This window comes from Globicephala melas, chromosome 6, assembly GCF_963455315.2.
Source record: "Globicephala melas chromosome 6, mGloMel1.2, whole genome shotgun sequence".
Lineage (NCBI taxonomy): Eukaryota > Metazoa > Chordata > Mammalia > Artiodactyla > Delphinidae > Globicephala > Globicephala melas.
Window position 1 is genome coordinate 100,021,621 of NC_083319.1, and position 16,468 is coordinate 100,038,088.

At 44.0% G+C, this 16,468-nt stretch overlaps 1 protein-coding gene across 1 annotated transcript in view; it reads right to left on the bottom strand.

The window, feature by feature from the left end:
• Positions 1 to 16,468, bottom strand: part of PEBP4 (phosphatidylethanolamine binding protein 4) — a 212,760-nt gene that overhangs the window by 92,163 nt on the left and 104,129 nt on the right. The window contains exon 4 of the mRNA XM_060300032.1: positions 6,836 to 6,934. Coding sequence (XP_060156015.1) covers positions 6,836 to 6,934 — 99 coding nt within the window. The remainder of the gene's footprint in view (positions 1 to 6,835; positions 6,935 to 16,468) is intronic.

Consider the following 16,468-nt stretch of genomic DNA (forward strand, 5'->3'; position numbering starts at 1 on the left):
TCCTGCCTGTGCACATAATATTCATGTTCTCTCTCCCCCTTTCTCCTTAGTTACCTGAAGCACTACAGTATGTATGGGATAATATGATAAATTCATTTCCAATTCACTGCATTATCCCTTGAATATTTTAATGACTCATTGAATGGAGTAAAAAAAGCTGTTTCAAATGAACAATTATGCTGCATTAGTCTAAGGGTTGATTATATTTAAACAGTGCTCACATGGATAACAGGACACAGCGACCTCGGCATCCGAGAGCTAATTTGGCTCTTATCGCCAAATAATTTTACACTGCAAATTACCATGAAAACCTAAAGGGCTTTAAAAACATTCATCAAAAGATAATATTCCACTTTGTAGCAACATTTTATTTAAATTATTTTGAACGGGAGCGAAGGCATCTCTGTGGCGGGACAATGACAGCCAAGTGGGGATAGTGAGAGATAAGGAAATGGTGAGGGGTGCTGGGTTGGGTTAAAAATAAAGGTGGGAAGCGTTGGGGTCCTGACAGTGGGAGACACACCATAGGCCTGACTGGCACTTGCAGCCCAGCCCTGTGTGCCGGCTGTGGTCTGGGGTGGCTCCAGGGGACCCTGATCTGGACCAGGGGGTCACACGGCAATTCCCAGAGGCTGAATGATGGGGCAGACCCCCTTTCCCCCAACTTCTTCTCCCACCAAAGTAAGTCTGGGTCAGGTTGGTGCCTGCAGGCTAGGCCTGGATCCATCTAGACTCCAGAGGCAAAAGGATGAGCTACTTTTGGGACTTCCCTGGTGGTCCAGTGGTTAAGAATCTGTCTTGCAATGCAGGGGACTCCGGTTCTATCCCTGGTCGGGGAACTGAGGTCCTACATGCCACGGGGCAACTAAGCCTGCATACTGCAACTACTGAGCCCGCGCGTTTCACAAGTAGGCACACCACAACTAGAGAGAAGCCCGCGTGTCGCAACGAAAGAAAGATCCTGCGTGCCGCAACTAAGACCCGACGCAGCCAAAAATAAATAAATAAATAAAAATTAAAATAATAATAATAAAAAAGGATGAGCTGCTTTCACCACATGGTTTGTGTGTTGGGGCCTAGAGTTGCCTAGAGTTCTTACTTTGCAAAACGTGAGTCCAACAGCCTAAGGAAAGTTGCTAAATCATAAGTAGCTGCTGTGGTCAGATCTCAGAGTTGGGGCGGTGGGAGAGAGAGTCACATTGACCAAGGCCCTACTCTTCTGTTCTGTGCCACGACCCTTAAACTCATCGAACATTGGGAAATAGATATTATTATCATGCCCATTTTAAGGATGAAGAAACTGAGGCTCAGAGATTCCCAACTGGAAGTGGCAGAGCCTGGAGCCTCCCTCAGTTCATCTGGGTGTCCACGTACACACCTGGTTTATAACCAGGGCCTCTGCATTGTCCCCATCATCAAACGCTCTTTAGGGCTCCTGGATCCAAACCGACATGCCCTTAGGGAGCATATGCCATGCGTTGCAGGTGTTTATTACTTAAAATGGACCCTCACAGGGCAGGGCAAAGCGTGCATGGGCATGTGCACAAATAGCAGCAGCAAAACTAAAAATACAGGTCTAAAGAAAGAAAGGAATTAATGAATCCTATTTCCTCGGTTTGACCTCTTCATCTGAACATGTGGTCCTGATGAAGACTGTTTATGCTTCTTCTGTTTACTTATTTATTCTTCTTCTGTTTATTCTTGCTTTGGAGCATACAGAAAATCGGATTATATAATTATATATATATTTAAATTTTTTTTTTTTTTTTTCTTTTTTGCAGTACGCGGGCCTCTCACTGTCGTGGCCTCTCCCGTTGCGGAGCACAGGCTCCGGACGCGCAGGCTCAGCGGCCATGGCTCACGGGCCCAGCCGCTCTGCGACACATGGGATCTTCCTGGACCAGGGCACGAACCCGTGTCCCCTGCATCGGCAGGCAGACTCTCAACCACTGCGCCACCAGGGAAGCCCTATATTTAAATTTTTATTGGATCTGCTGCTCGATTGATTAGGAGCGAGGATAAATTTGCCCCTTTATGTAGTGCTTTTCTCTAGGCAGGCTTCTCCTTGCTGCATATGTAATTTCCCTTTTCCCGTCTCAATCCTGAAGAGCAAGGATTTGTGTCAGTTTTACAGACAAGAAGCCACGATTTCAGAGAGGTCAAGTAACTTGCCTGAGATCTCTCAGCAGTGGGACCAATAATTCCAACACAAGAGTCCTGACACGTGCTAATCACCCAGCTGGAAAGCAAGGGGCTATGATCCCAGCTCTGTTTATTGGGTTACCCATTTATCTTATTCACCGAACATACTAAGAGGTCCTCTAAAAAAACACCTCTCATTATGGAAAAATCCAATGCTATAGAAGAGTAGACAGAATAATGAGCCCTTAAGGCCCTTTTAATTCAGCCCAGAATTGCTTGCACTTACAGCTGCCAAAGGTTGAGGGCACTGAATGAAAGGGAAACATGAACTTGCCGTTTCCTTTTCTTTCTTAAAACAAAAAAGATATTCAGGACAAATTTTAGAATCATTGACGGTTTCTAGGAAGATTTTCTTTTTTGGAAGAAAAAAGGTACCCTTGTCTCCTTAATTGTTCTTGGTGTTCTTTGTCACCAATCATGACAGTCTTTGTGGAAAGTATTAATATACCATCTTCCTGTGTTCAATATTCCCATTAACAATAAAAAACGTAATGAAAATATCTGCATGAAAAGCCCTGAGCACTAATTTCAGAGACAAATAGAAGATGAACCACCAATAAGCATTTCTTCTGAAATAAATGATGCAAATTAATTGATATCTTAATTAGGCTTTAGCACGAAGATTATTAATTAGATTGAATTAGAATTGAAAGCATCTTAAAGGAAAAGCTGGGGATGTGGCACTGGGGGGAAGGAAAGATGTTATGTGTCAATGTTCTGTTCGAAATCTTTTTCGCTCAATGAGAGATTATCAAAGAGGGGACCCAGAAAGACAGCACGCTTTATTTATCAGTCCCTGCCTGCCGTGGTCTGGCCAGGTTTGGGGACTAAAGTCTAGTCTTCTCCCTGAGTGAATGAGAACCCACAGGTATAGGGAGTTCCGGCCCCAGCCAGCTCCTGGTACCCTCATAACCCCACCCGCAAGCTGCAGCCTCCTTCCTCTACCCTCCTAGAGTAGAAGCCCTCAGAGTGCAGGGAGTCCCCCTATTTTGTTTGTGTTTGTAACCCCAGTGCTAGTGCAGGGTCTGACTTTGAGCAATCATGATAACATCACAGCAAACAGTTACATAGAACTTTCTATGTGTTCTGGGTCCTGTTCTAAACACTTTACTTAAGAAAACTCGTTTAAGCATCAATAACAACAGTGTGAGGCAGGGACTATTGGGATTCCCACTTTACAAGAGAGCAAATTGAGACACAGGTTGAGCAACTCCCCTCCACCCACCCCCACCCAACCCAAATCACAAAGCTAATACTGGTGGATTCAGATTCGAACCACAAGTCTGGGTCCAGTTTCCTCACCCTGAAACACTATGCCGTAACAAATAATGGTCAATCCACACTTGTTGAATGACATGAACAAGGGTGCCATGAATGCCTGGTCCCTCCTGATGGACTTCTCTCTAGTTCCTAGTTTTTATTTAAGGACTAGAGCTTTACCCTACCCTGTCCTAGACCCCACCAGTCTCTCACTGGGGGCTGCAAATGTTTCACATATTCCTAAGGACTGGTTTATACTCTGTTTCAACCTGGACAGGCAGTCCAAAAACTGTCCCTACTGAGGGGCTCCCATGGCCATGGGGCAGCCCACCACCCAATTAGGCCTGAGTCCCTAATAACACGGCCAGCCTAGGTTCCACCAAGTTTGCCTCTGTGGCCATTGTGAATCGCAGGGCCACTGTCATTCTATATCTGCAGTGACTTCATGGCATGCCTTATTGCTGAGGTCCCTTGCTGCTGAGGGTTATGATAATATGTAGGGTTTGCTTTTATGGCGGGGGGGATCCAAGATATTTATCAGCATTCCCTGGGGAGGTTCCCTGGAAGCATCAACCTGTAAAAGGTAACCAGGAACAGAGCCCTGGGATGACGGGGGCTCTGTTTCTGATTATGCATACCAATTTACAGAAAGGGCACCATGACGTGCCCCTCGCCACAGTGGAGTTGATGAGAGAGATGTGGTGTGAAGCCTAACCACGTGGGATGGTGGTTTGGAGTTCGGTCGCCTGGATTGAAGACCCACCTCTACAACCCCCTCGCGGAGAGACCGCATCATTCGATCTCACCAGGCTTTGTTTCCCCATCTGTAAAATGGGGAGAATGCCTGGTTCACAAAGTGATTGCAAGGATTAAAAGGAAATTGTGCAAATTGCTTCACAGATAGGTGATATTAACAACAACCCAGGCACTCTGAATCTGCCGTCTTCCTTCCAGCTGCTAAACCCCTCCTGGATGCCTGTTGAATGCGGATGCCCTGTTCTCTCTGGACTGACCCAAGTGGTGCCCAGGAATCTGCATTTTAACAAGCTTGCCAGCAGATACGAACGTGCTCTAACGTTGGGGACTGACAGCTATCACCAACACACAGGAGATGCTTCTGGGTTTGGTTAGAGCCCTCTCTTCCTTTGGCCGAGGTCCACAGCCTGAGACCTACACTGGCCTGGTTTTTCTATTGGCTGTGCAACTGGCAGAACGCGGGGGCCGGCGGGCAGGCCGAGTGGACATAGCTGGGGAGAGCTGCTGCTTCCTGCTGGACCCTTGCATCAGGGCAAGTGGGTGAAAACGCGGCGGAAACCCAAGCTTCCTCCGGCCTGAGCGGGAAAGCTGAGGGCCGCACCCGGGCAGGTGGCCGTGGTAAGCTCTGTGGCTTAGTGGTCTCGCCGGCCAGCTGCCACCTGCCACCTGTTCTGCTTCTAAGCTGGGCTGCTGGGGCTAAACCCATGTTGGCCTCACAAGGCTTGTGCGAGAGAACTGTCCTGGCCTGTATTGGGGGAGGGGAGACTTCAGGCTTGGAAGAGAGGAAGCCTCATGGCTCCAAGGCCCCTTCTACTCTGAAATGATTCCATCCACATTCGATTTCATTCCAGTTTCTGAAATTGGGACTCAGAATTGCCCAGTAGAACCTTCCTACAGGCAGCCCTGTGCAGGGGGGCAGACTGTAAATATGATGACCAGAGCAGTATTCTTTTCTTGAGAGTTTCACCCCCTTGTGGCCACCTTGTGCCTGTGCTCTAATTTGGGGCAGGATCCAGGATCTTTCCCTTTTGTGCTCTCAGCTCCCTTCCCTCCACTAAGTCAGGTCTCTCCCCCAGCTCTTCCCTTTCGCATATTTATGGTGTTTCCAAGGCTCTCCATGAGGCCGAGAGGGGCGCTTGGCCAGGGAAGGGTGATGGAGCAATGACCCTACTTTCCCTCAACAGCCCGACTCGGCCTCTGTCCCAGAAGCTGCTGCCGCAAGTCTCCCTGGAGGGAGCCCCTTCTTAGGCCGTAGCCAGGGCTATCCCTGAAAACAGGCTGCTCCCCTGAGCGTCCTATGAAGGGCCTATGGTCACTGGGAGGGGGTTGGTTGCCAGGGTAACCCGCCACACACCACCACGTCCCCACTCCAGTGGTTGTGAGAGCCCAGACTTGCCAGGAGAGTCAATAGCTAGTTCAGACCAGTACCCCTTCCTCTGCCCCGTAGCTCTAGAAGGAAAAACACAAAGTCCTTATAGTTGTGGTACGTGCTGTGTTTTACAGAGTGCTCTTAGGACACTCTAACTGGATGATCACGACAACCACATAGCAGAGGTAACACGGTTCCCACCTTACAGATAAAGACAAAACGCAGAGAGACTCCATGACATGGTGGAGATCATTGAGGTGGGAACCAGCCCAGGCTGGATCCAAACGTAGTCTTTCTAGGTCTGGGTTCCCACTGTCTTACAGGGTTGGTGCCTTTGCACATGTGGCGCAAAGGCCACCGGCAGGCTTTCTAGGCACAAGATGCGTGGATGCCTGATGCTAGTGTGGATTTTCCCAAAATGCACTGCCACATGCTCGTGAACAAAAGATTCAACAGTCAAGTGAGATTGGAAAATAAATGCATGTTATATAATGCATACTAGGATATTAAAAGCTCTAAAAGGCCCTTCAGTGAGGGATGGGATTAATACATTTTAACCCAGAGTCCCCGAAACTTGCCTGGCAATGGAGCCTTTTGGTTTTTTGTTTTTTCACCTAATGCCCATTAACAAGCCACCAAATCTGCATCCCTCAGACCTACTCTGGAAAGGCTGAGCCGGGCTCCTTCGTCATTATGGTTGACGACAAAAGGACAAAAATGAGGGGAGGCCACTTGTTTCTGTACAAAGAAAAAGAGATCGCCATGCCTCTTCCATGCCCCTTGGCCCATCAGCAGGAGACGCTGCAAGAGTCCCCTGCCACCTGGACTGCACAGAATCACCTGGTGCCCCCAAAATCCAGGCCCCTGGCAGTGGTGTGCTGGAGCAATTGCTACATTTTCAGAAAATTTGTCATTCACTCATTAAATCGTTAACTTGAAATTGGCCACGGTGGGAGTCTTTCTTTACACTACAGAAATCAGCAAACACTACAAATGGGGGCTTTCTTCCCACTTATCCTGAGATAAGGATATCCTGATCCTGTGTATCACTGATCCTGGGTCATTTTCTGAAATTATTAGAAAACATGGGCGAGGCTGTGACAGCTGGGCGCTGGGGGCAACCTGACACGGAAGTCCTTGCTCATCAGAGTCCCCAGCCCTCTTGAATGAGAGCTGAGAACTGTGCAGAATGATAATCCTCCAGCCCCAATCGCCAGTGAATCAGAAAGTGCCTTCTGGCCGGCTTACCTTGATATCTGTCACCAGCCAGTGTCTCCAGAATCGAGCTTTGGGAGAAGACCTGCTGGGGGCATCCGGATCCACCATCACCAGGATGTAGGCTGCACCCTGTAACACATTACCAGAAAGAAGTGTAGCATCGTGGCTAGAATTTGGAAAGGAAATCTACAAGGTGCAGACTCTCCTTTTACCTCAATTCCAGCTGAGAGTGGCTGACCAACACCTAAAGCTTCCTACTCGATTCATCCCTGTTCTCATGCCATTCCTCTTGTGTCACATGCTTATTCTCAGAGGAATGAAGTCTATCAAGTAGGCAGCTTAATAGCTTGGCTTTCCCTTTATAAAGAAGAATAAATCAAACAAGCATATTTACTCGGCACCTAGAAGTCTGTAACATCATGCCAGGAGCTGTGGAGGAAACAAAGAAGCCTAAAACAGGGCTTCTGCTCTCAGGAAGCTCACAGTGTGGTTGGAGCGACTTGTCCATTAACTCAGCAAATACAGGAGAGCTTACTCCATGTCAGGAACTGTACCGATTGCAAGGAATGCTCAGATTCATTTATCTCTTCAATAAGCATTTACTCAACACCTATTATGTGCCAGAAACTGTTCTAGGTGCTGGGAATCCAACAGAGAACAAGCAGGTGTGACCCATACTTTCAGGAAGATTTTACTCTAGGTAAGAGACACAGATTAAAAAGAAAGAAAAAAAAAGAGCAGAAGCAAGAAGAGCTACAATCCTGCAGCCTGTGGAACAAAAAACACATTCACAGAAAGATAGACAAGATGAAAAGGCAGAGGGCTATGTACCAGATGAAGGAACAAGGTGAAACCACAGAAAAACAACTAAATGAAATGGAGATAGGCAACCTTCCAGAAAAAGAATTCAGAATAATGAGAGTGAAGATGATCCAGGACCTCGGAAAAAGAATGGAGGCAAAGATCGAGAAGATGCAAGAAATGTTTAACAAAGACCTAGAAGAATTAAAGAAAAAACAAACAGAGATGAACAATACAATAACTGAAATGAAAAATACACTAGAAGGAATCAATAGCAGAATAACTGAGGCAGAAGAATGGATAAGTGACCTCGAAGACAGAAGGGTGGAATTCACTGCTGCAGAACAGAATAAAGAAAAAAGAATGAAAAGAAATGAAGGCAGCCTAAGAGACCTCTGGGGCAACATTAAATGCAACAACATTCGTATTATAGGGGTCCCAGAAGGAGAAGAGAGAGAGAAAGGACCCAAGAAAATATTTGAAGAGATTATAGATGAAAACTTCCCTAACATGGGAAAGGAAATAGCCACCCAAGTCCAGGAAGCACAGAGAGTCCCATACAGGATAAACCCAAGGAGAAACATGCCGAGACACATAGTAATCAAATTGGCAAAAATTAAAGACAAAGACAAATTATTAAAAGCAGCAAGGGAAAAATGACAGATAACATACAAGGGAACTCCCATAAGGTTAACAGCTGATTTCTCAGCAGAAACTCTACAAGCCAGAAGGGAGTGGCAAGATATACTTAGAGTGATGAAAGGGAAGAACCTACAACCAAGATTACTCGACCCAGCAAGGATCTCATTCATATTTGATGGAGAAATCAAAAGCTGTACAGACAAGCAAAAGCTAAGAGAATTCAGCACCACTAAACCAGCTCTACAACAAATGCTAAAGGAATTTCTTTAAGTGGGAAACACAATAGAAGAAAAGGACCTACAAAAACAAACCCAAAACAATTAAGAAAATGGTCATAGGAACATACATATCGATAATTACCTTAAACGTGAATGGATTCAATGCTCCAACCAAAAGACACAGGCTTGCTGAATGGATACAAAAACAAGACCCATATATATGCTGTCTACAAGAGACCCACTTCAGACCTAGGGACACATACAGACTGAAAGTGAGGGGGTGGAAAAAGATATTCCATGCAAATGGAAATCAAAAGAAAGTTGGAGTAGCAATACTCATATCAGATAAAATAGACTTTAAAATAAAGAATGTTACAAGAGACAAGGAAGGACACTACATAATGATCAAGGGATCAATCCAAGAAGAAGATATAACAATTATAAATATAAATGCACCCAACACAGGGCACCTCAATACATAAGGCAACTGCTAACAGCTCGAAAAGAGGAAATCGACAGTAACACAGTAATAGTGGGGGACTGTAACACCTCATTTACACCAATGGACAGACCATCCAAAATGAAAATAAATAAGGAAACAGAAGCTTTAAATGACACAATATACCAGATAGATTTCATTGATATTTATAGGACATTCCATCCAAAAACAGCACTTCCATCCAAAAACAGCACACTTCTCAAGTGTGCATGGAACATTCTCCAGGATAGATCACATCTTGGGTCACAAATCAAGCCTCAGTAAATTTAAGAAAATTGAAATCATATCAGCATCTTTTCTGACCACAGCGTTATGAAATTAGAAATCAATTACAGGGAAAAAAACACAAACACGTGGAGGCTAAACACTATATTACTAAATAACCAAGAGATCACTGAAGAAATCAAAGAGGAAATCAGAAAATACCTAGAGACAAATGACAATGAAAACATGAGGATCCAAAACCTATGGGATGCAGCAAAAGCAGTTCTAAGAGGGAAGTTTATAGCTATACAAGCCTACCTCAAGAAACAAGAAAAATCTCAACTAAGCAGTCTAACCTTACACCTAAAGGAACTAGAGAAAGAAGAACAAACAAAACACAAAGTGAGCAGAAGGAAAGAATCATGAAGTTCAGAGCAGAAGTAAATGAAATAGAAACAAAGAAAACAACAGCAAAGATCTATAAAACTAAAAGCTTGTTCTTTGAGAAGATTAACAAAATTGATAAACCATTAGCCAGACTCATCAAGAAAATGAGGGAGAGGACTCAAATCAATAAAATTAGAAACGAGAAAGGAGAATTTAAAACAGACACCACAGAAATACAAAGCATCCTAAGAGACTAATACAAGCAACTCTATGCCAATAAAATGGACAACCTGGAAGAAATGGACAAATTCTTAGAAAGGTGTAACCTTCCAAGACTGGACCAGGAAGAAATAGAAAATATGAACAGACCAATCACAAGTAATGAAATCGAAACTGTGACTAAAAATCTTCCAACAAACAAAAGTCCAGGACCAGATGGCTTCACAGGCTAATTCTATCAAACATTTAGAGAAGAGCTAACACCCATCCTTCTCAAACTCTTCCAAAAAATTGCAGAGGAAGGAACACTCCCAAACTCATTTTATGAGGCCACCATCACCCTGATACCAAAACCAGACAAAGATACTACAAAAAAAGAAAATTACAGACCAATATCACTGATGAATATAGATGCAAAAATCCTCAACAAAGTACTAGCAAACAGAATCCAGCAACACATTAAAGGGATCATACACCATGATCAAGTGGGATTTACCCCAGGGATGCAAGGATTCTTCAATATATGCAAATCAAGCAATGTGATACACCATACTAACAAATTGAAGAATAAAAACCATATGCTCATCTCAATAGATGCAGAAAAAGCTTTTGACAAAATTCAACACCCATTTATGATAAAAACTCTCCAGAAAGTGGGTACAGAGGGAACCTATCTCAACATAATAAAGTCCATGTACAACAAACCCACAGCAATGGTGAAAAACTGAAAGCATTTCCTCTAAGATCAGGAACAAGGCAAGGATGTCCACTCTCACCACTATTATTCAACATAGTTTTGGAAGTCCTAGCCACGGCAATCAGAGAAGAAAAAGAAATATAATTTGGAAAAGAAGAAGTAAAATTGTCACTGTTTGCAGATGACATGATACTATACATAGAGAATCCTAAGGATGCCACCAGAAAACTACTAGAGCTAATCAATGAATTTGGTAAAGTAGCAGGATACAAAATTAATGCACAGAAATCTCTCGCATTCCTATACACTAATGATGAAAACTCTGAAAGAGAAATTAAGGAAACACTCCCATTTACCATTGCAACAAAAAGAATAAAATACCTAGGAATAAACCTACCTAGGGAGAAAAAAGACCTGTATGCAGAAAACTGTAAGACACTGATGAAAGAGATTAAAGATGATACCAACAGATGGAGAGATATACCATGTTCTTGGATTGGAAGAATCAATATTGTGAAAATGACTCTACTACCCAAAGCAATCTACAGATTCAATGCAATTCCTATCAAATTACCAATGGCATTTTTTACGGAACTAGAACAAAAAAAATCTTAAAATGTGTATGGAGACACAAAAGACCCCGAATAGTCAAAGCAGTCTTGAGGGAAAAAAACAGAGCTGGAGGAATCAGACTCCCTGACTTCACACTATACTACAAAGCTACAGTAATCAAGACAATAGGGTACTGGCACAAAAACAGAAACATAGATCAATGGAACAAGATAGAAAGCCCAGAGATAAACCCATGCACCTATGGTCGACTAATCTATGACAAAGGAGGCAAGGATATACAGTAGAGAAAAGACAGTCTCTTCAATAAGTGGTGCTGGGAAAACTGGACAGCTCCATGTAAAAGAATGAAATTAGAACACTCCCTAACACCGTACACAAAAATAAATTCAAAATGGATTCGAGACCTAAAGGTAAGACCGGACACTATAAAACTCTTAGAGGAAAACATAGGAAGAACACTCTTTGACATAAATCACAGCAAGATCTTTTTTGATCCACCTCCTAGAGTAATGGAAATAAAAAACAAAAATAAACAAATGGAACCTAATGAAACTTAAAAGCTTTTGCAAAGCAAAGGAAACCATAAACAAGACCAAAAGACAACCCTCAGAATGGGAGAAAATATTTGCTAATGAATCAATGGACAAAGGATTAATCTCCAAAATATATAAACAGCTCATGCAGCTCAATATTAAAAAAACAAACAACCCAATCCAAAAGTGGGCTGAAGACCTAAATACACATTTCTCCATAGAAGACATGCAGATGGCGAAGAAGCACCTGAAAAGCTGCTCAACATCACTAATTATTAGAGAAATGCAAATCAAAACTACAATGAGGTGTCACCTCACACCAGTTAGAAAGGTCATGATCAGCAAATCTACAAACAACGAATGCTGGAGGGGGTGTGGAGAAAAGGGAACCCTCTTGCACTGTTGGTGGGAATGTAAATTAATACAGCCACTATGGAGAACAGTATGGAGGTTCGTTAAAAAGCTAAAAATAGAATTACCATATGATCCAGCAATCCCACTACTGGGCATATACCCTGAGAAAACCATAATTCAAAAAGACACATGCACCCCAATGTTCATTGCAGCACTATTTACAATAGCCAGGTCATGGAAGCAACCTAAATGCCCATCGACAGATGAATGGATAAAGAATATGTGGTACATATTTACAATAGAATATTACTCAGCCATAAAAAGGAACGAAATTGGGTCATTTGTTGAGACGTGGGTGGATCTAGAGACTGTCATACAGAGTGAAGTAAGTCAGAAAGAGAAGAACAAATATCGTATATTAACGCATGTATGTGGAACCTAGAAAAATGGGACAGATGAACCGGTTTGCAGGGCAGAAGTTGAGACACAGATGTAGAGAACAAACCTATGGACACCACTGGGGGAAAGCTGCGGAGAGGCGGTGATGGTGTGATGAATTGGGCGATTGGGATTGACATGTATACACTGATGTGTATAAAATTGATGACTAGTAAGAACCTGCTGTATAAAAAAATAAATAAAATAAAATTCAAAAAAACCCAGACAACAACAAAACCCAAGGGAGTGCCAACTTGGGATTAGTTCTATGATTAAAATAAAATAGGATGGGGTTGGAGGAAGTAAGCGTCCCAAGAAGGGGAAACAACTGCTACAAAGGCCTTCAGGTGGGAACGAGTGAAGGTTTGAGGAGCAGAAAGAATGCCATGTGGCTAGAGGCAAGCAAGGGGAGGGGACAGGGCAGGGTTGGAGAGATGAGTGGGGACCCGGCTACAGAAGGCTTTGCAGACCTGGGTGAGGAGGGGGTTTTATTCTAAGTGCAATGCAGAACTACTGGAGGGTTTTTTTGTTTGTTTGTTTGCTTTTGTTTTTAAGCCAGGAGAGTGATATGCTCTGATTTACATTGTTAAATAGTTGTCATGGTGGCTGGGTGGAGAGTTGAATGGTCGGCAGGAGGCGAGAGAGGAGGCTATTGCAGTGATAAAGGGCAGGATGATGGCATTTTGGACTAGAATGGTAGCAATGGAGATAGAAGCCAGTAGATGGATCGGGGAAGTATTTTTAGAGAGCATCAGTGGGATTTGCTGATGGACTGGACTGTAGGGCAGGGAGGAGGGGGTAGGGAAAGAGAAATCGAGGATGACTCGGGGTTTTGGCTAGAACAACTGGGTGAATGGTGCCACGTAACGTCATGGAGAAGACTTGGAAAGGAGAATGTTTGAAGGGGGATATTGAGAGATCTATTTTGGACATGTTACATTTGAAACACCTCTTAAAGACAAGCAAGTATCAGAGTCAAGAGTTTGGAGGAGAGATCAGGACTGGATTTATGATATTTGGAGTCACTGACTCCCAAGGACCAAAGATGGCCCCTAAATCCAGAGAATAATGAGATGATTCATGGAGAGATTAGACATGGGGAAGAAAAGAGGTCTCGTGAGTGAACTCTAGAACATGCTAAGGAGGAGAGGAGGAGAGGAGAGGTGGATCTAGCAAAGGAGACTGTAGCCAGGGAGGCAGGGGAGCCACCTGAAGCGTAGGTATCATGAAAGCCGAGACAGAAAGTGTGTCCAGGAGGAGGAAGTGGTCAGCTGTGTCGAATGCTGCCGAAACGCGGAGCAAGATGAGGACACAGATGTGACAATGTGATCTGACAACATGGAGATCCCTTGTTTTCTTGGCAAGACCAGTGCCAGTGGAGTAGTAAGGACTGATGTTTGATTGGAATAGGTGGCGAGGAGATGGGAGGCGAGGAACTGAAAATAGTTATTAAAGATGATAGGGCTTCCCTGGTGGCGCAGTGAGAGTCCGCCTGCCAATGCAGGGGACACGGGTTCGTGCCCCAGTCCGGGAAGATCCCACCCACATGCCGCGGAGCGGCTGGGCCCGTGAGCCATGGCCGCTGAGCCTGAGCGTCCGGAGCCTGTGCTCCGCAGCGGGAGACGCCACAACAGTGAGAGGCCCGCGTACCGAAAAAAAAAAAAAAAAAAAAGATGATAAAAGAGGAATTATAGTGTGAAGGGCAGCTGAGACGCAGAGTGGCTGTTACTAGATGGGAAGGAAGAGTCTAGAGATTTATTTCTTTTTAAATTTTTAAAGAGATGGGTGGCCGTCAAGAATGTCTGCAAGCCGATGGAAGGGATCCAGTGTGGAGGGAGGTATAGATGTCAGAGAGAAGAAAGGGGTTCGTTGTAAGAGCCAAGACTCTGGGAAGGTGGGAGGAGACAGGATCCAGAGCAAAAGTGGAGGGCCTGGCCTTTGGCAGGGGCGGAGGATACAGGTTCAGATGCAAGGGTGCTGGAAGATGTGGGGAGGAATGAGGAAATTGGATTCCGATGACTTCTGTTTTCTCAATGAGTTAGAGGCAAGGTCATCAGGGGAAGAGGGATTATAGGAAGTTTGGGGACAGACAAGGTGAGGAATAGTCATTTGGGGAGGTGAGAAATTGAGTATACCAGAGGTATGTAGTAAGGTTACTGGGTAATATTACATTCCACAATTATGCACTTTTTGACGGTTCAAGTGCAGACGGGGAATAAGTCATCGTTGGGTTTAGCCTGAATATGGACAGACTGGCGAGTATGATGGAAGAGAAGGGAGTGAGAGTGTAAGAAGTGAGTAGATAAATAAGGAGGGTCCTGGGATTCCTCTTGCTCTGGAGGGAGAGAGAGACATAGACATAACTGGAGTACAGTATGTGAAGGGCATGGGTAGCGGAGCATTTATCAGGCACTAAGGGAGCATGGAGGAGGGAACCTAAATCTCTCCACCTCAGGAGTCCAGGAAGGCTTCACCGAGTTGTCATCTGAGCTTGATCTTGAAGGATGAGCTCGTAAGGGGTCAGGAAAAGGACTCCCTTGGCAAAGGGAAGGGTCTGGGCAAAGGCATGAGGGGTTGGGGAAGGGCAAGAAACTTGGTGTGCTGGGACAGAGTGCATCTGGAAAGGAATGGTGGGTGACAGAGCTGAAAGGTTACTGGGACCAGATAATAGAAAACCTCACATGTCCTAAGTTGTTGAGAATTTGTTTTGCAACAGGACTCACTGAAATTATTTGAACAGACGACTGACATGATGAAATGCATGCTTTGGGAAGGCACATGGTGAGGATGAGTAAAAGACTAAAAGCAGAGTAAAAATAAAAAAAGAAGAAAATCGGGAGACTCTGAAAAGGGATCACGAGGGCTTGAAAATTCAAGTAGTAATAAAGATAGAGAGATTTGTACCACAGAATCAACAGCATGAGGTGACTGAATAGGGCAGGTGAGAGAGGGAGAGGGGTCCAGGAGGTCTATGAGATTCTATCTTGGGCAATTAGGTGGATGATGGTACCATGACTATTATGAGTAGAAAGTCTGGGAGACAGTGAGTTTGGTGTTGAAACATGTAGGCAGAGATGTACCCTAAATGGAGCTATGAAGCCTGGAGCTCTCTCAAGACTTGGCATGTGGGTAGTGGGCATGGGGATGGATAAGATTGTTGGGGAGAACTTATGGAGTGAGAACAGAACAGCTAGGGTGGAACTTTGAAAAGGAACTTAGTTCCTTTGAACTCAGGAACTAAGAGTGGTGGGGAGAGGAGAGACTGAGGGGAAGAGAGTTAGGAGGAGAACCAGGGAGCAGAGCGTCACGGACACCAAGACGAAAAAGGGTTCAAGGAAGGAGTGGGGATGGGCTCAGTATAACAGAGCCATCAGGGAAGAGGACCCTAAAGCCGTACTGGCTGTGACAATTGGGGGAGAACTGGCTACTTTCCAGAGATGAGCAGTTCAGAGATAAAACTACTGTTTGCTGAACGTTAAAATCCCAAACCACATATTAAACGCTCTAGGAAATTAACTCAGAGAATTTGAAGATAAAGCCCAAGGAAATCTCCAAGAACTCAGAAGAGAAGGATAAAGAGATGAAAATATTAGGGGGAAAGTAGGATTATATCCTAAGGAGCCCGTGTGTGTGTGTGTGTGTGTGTGTATGTTTGTGTGCACACACACGAGTGTGTGTGATCCCAGTAGACTCCCAGAGAGAAAAACTGTCTGATACAACCAAGAATTGGTTTTAGCCAAAGCAGCAAGAAAATAAGAACAAAGTGTAAATACTGTAAAAGAAGAAAAAAAAAATCTATGCTCTTTCTGTTTTTTAATTAATTGTTTTCCAAATGACATAATTGCCTACATGAGAAACCAAAAGACTCAGCTGGAAGCAACTAGACTAATATTCAATAAAGTGAGTTGTTATGAAATGCACACAAAATCAGTACTTTCCTACGGACAAATAGTAGTCAGGAAATATACTTTTAAAATCCCATTTACCATTGTAATAAAAATATAAAATATCTAGGAATAAACTTGATGAAAAATCCAAGGCTTACACCAAGAAACCAAAGCATTACTGATGTACATAAAAAGAAAACTTGAAGAGATG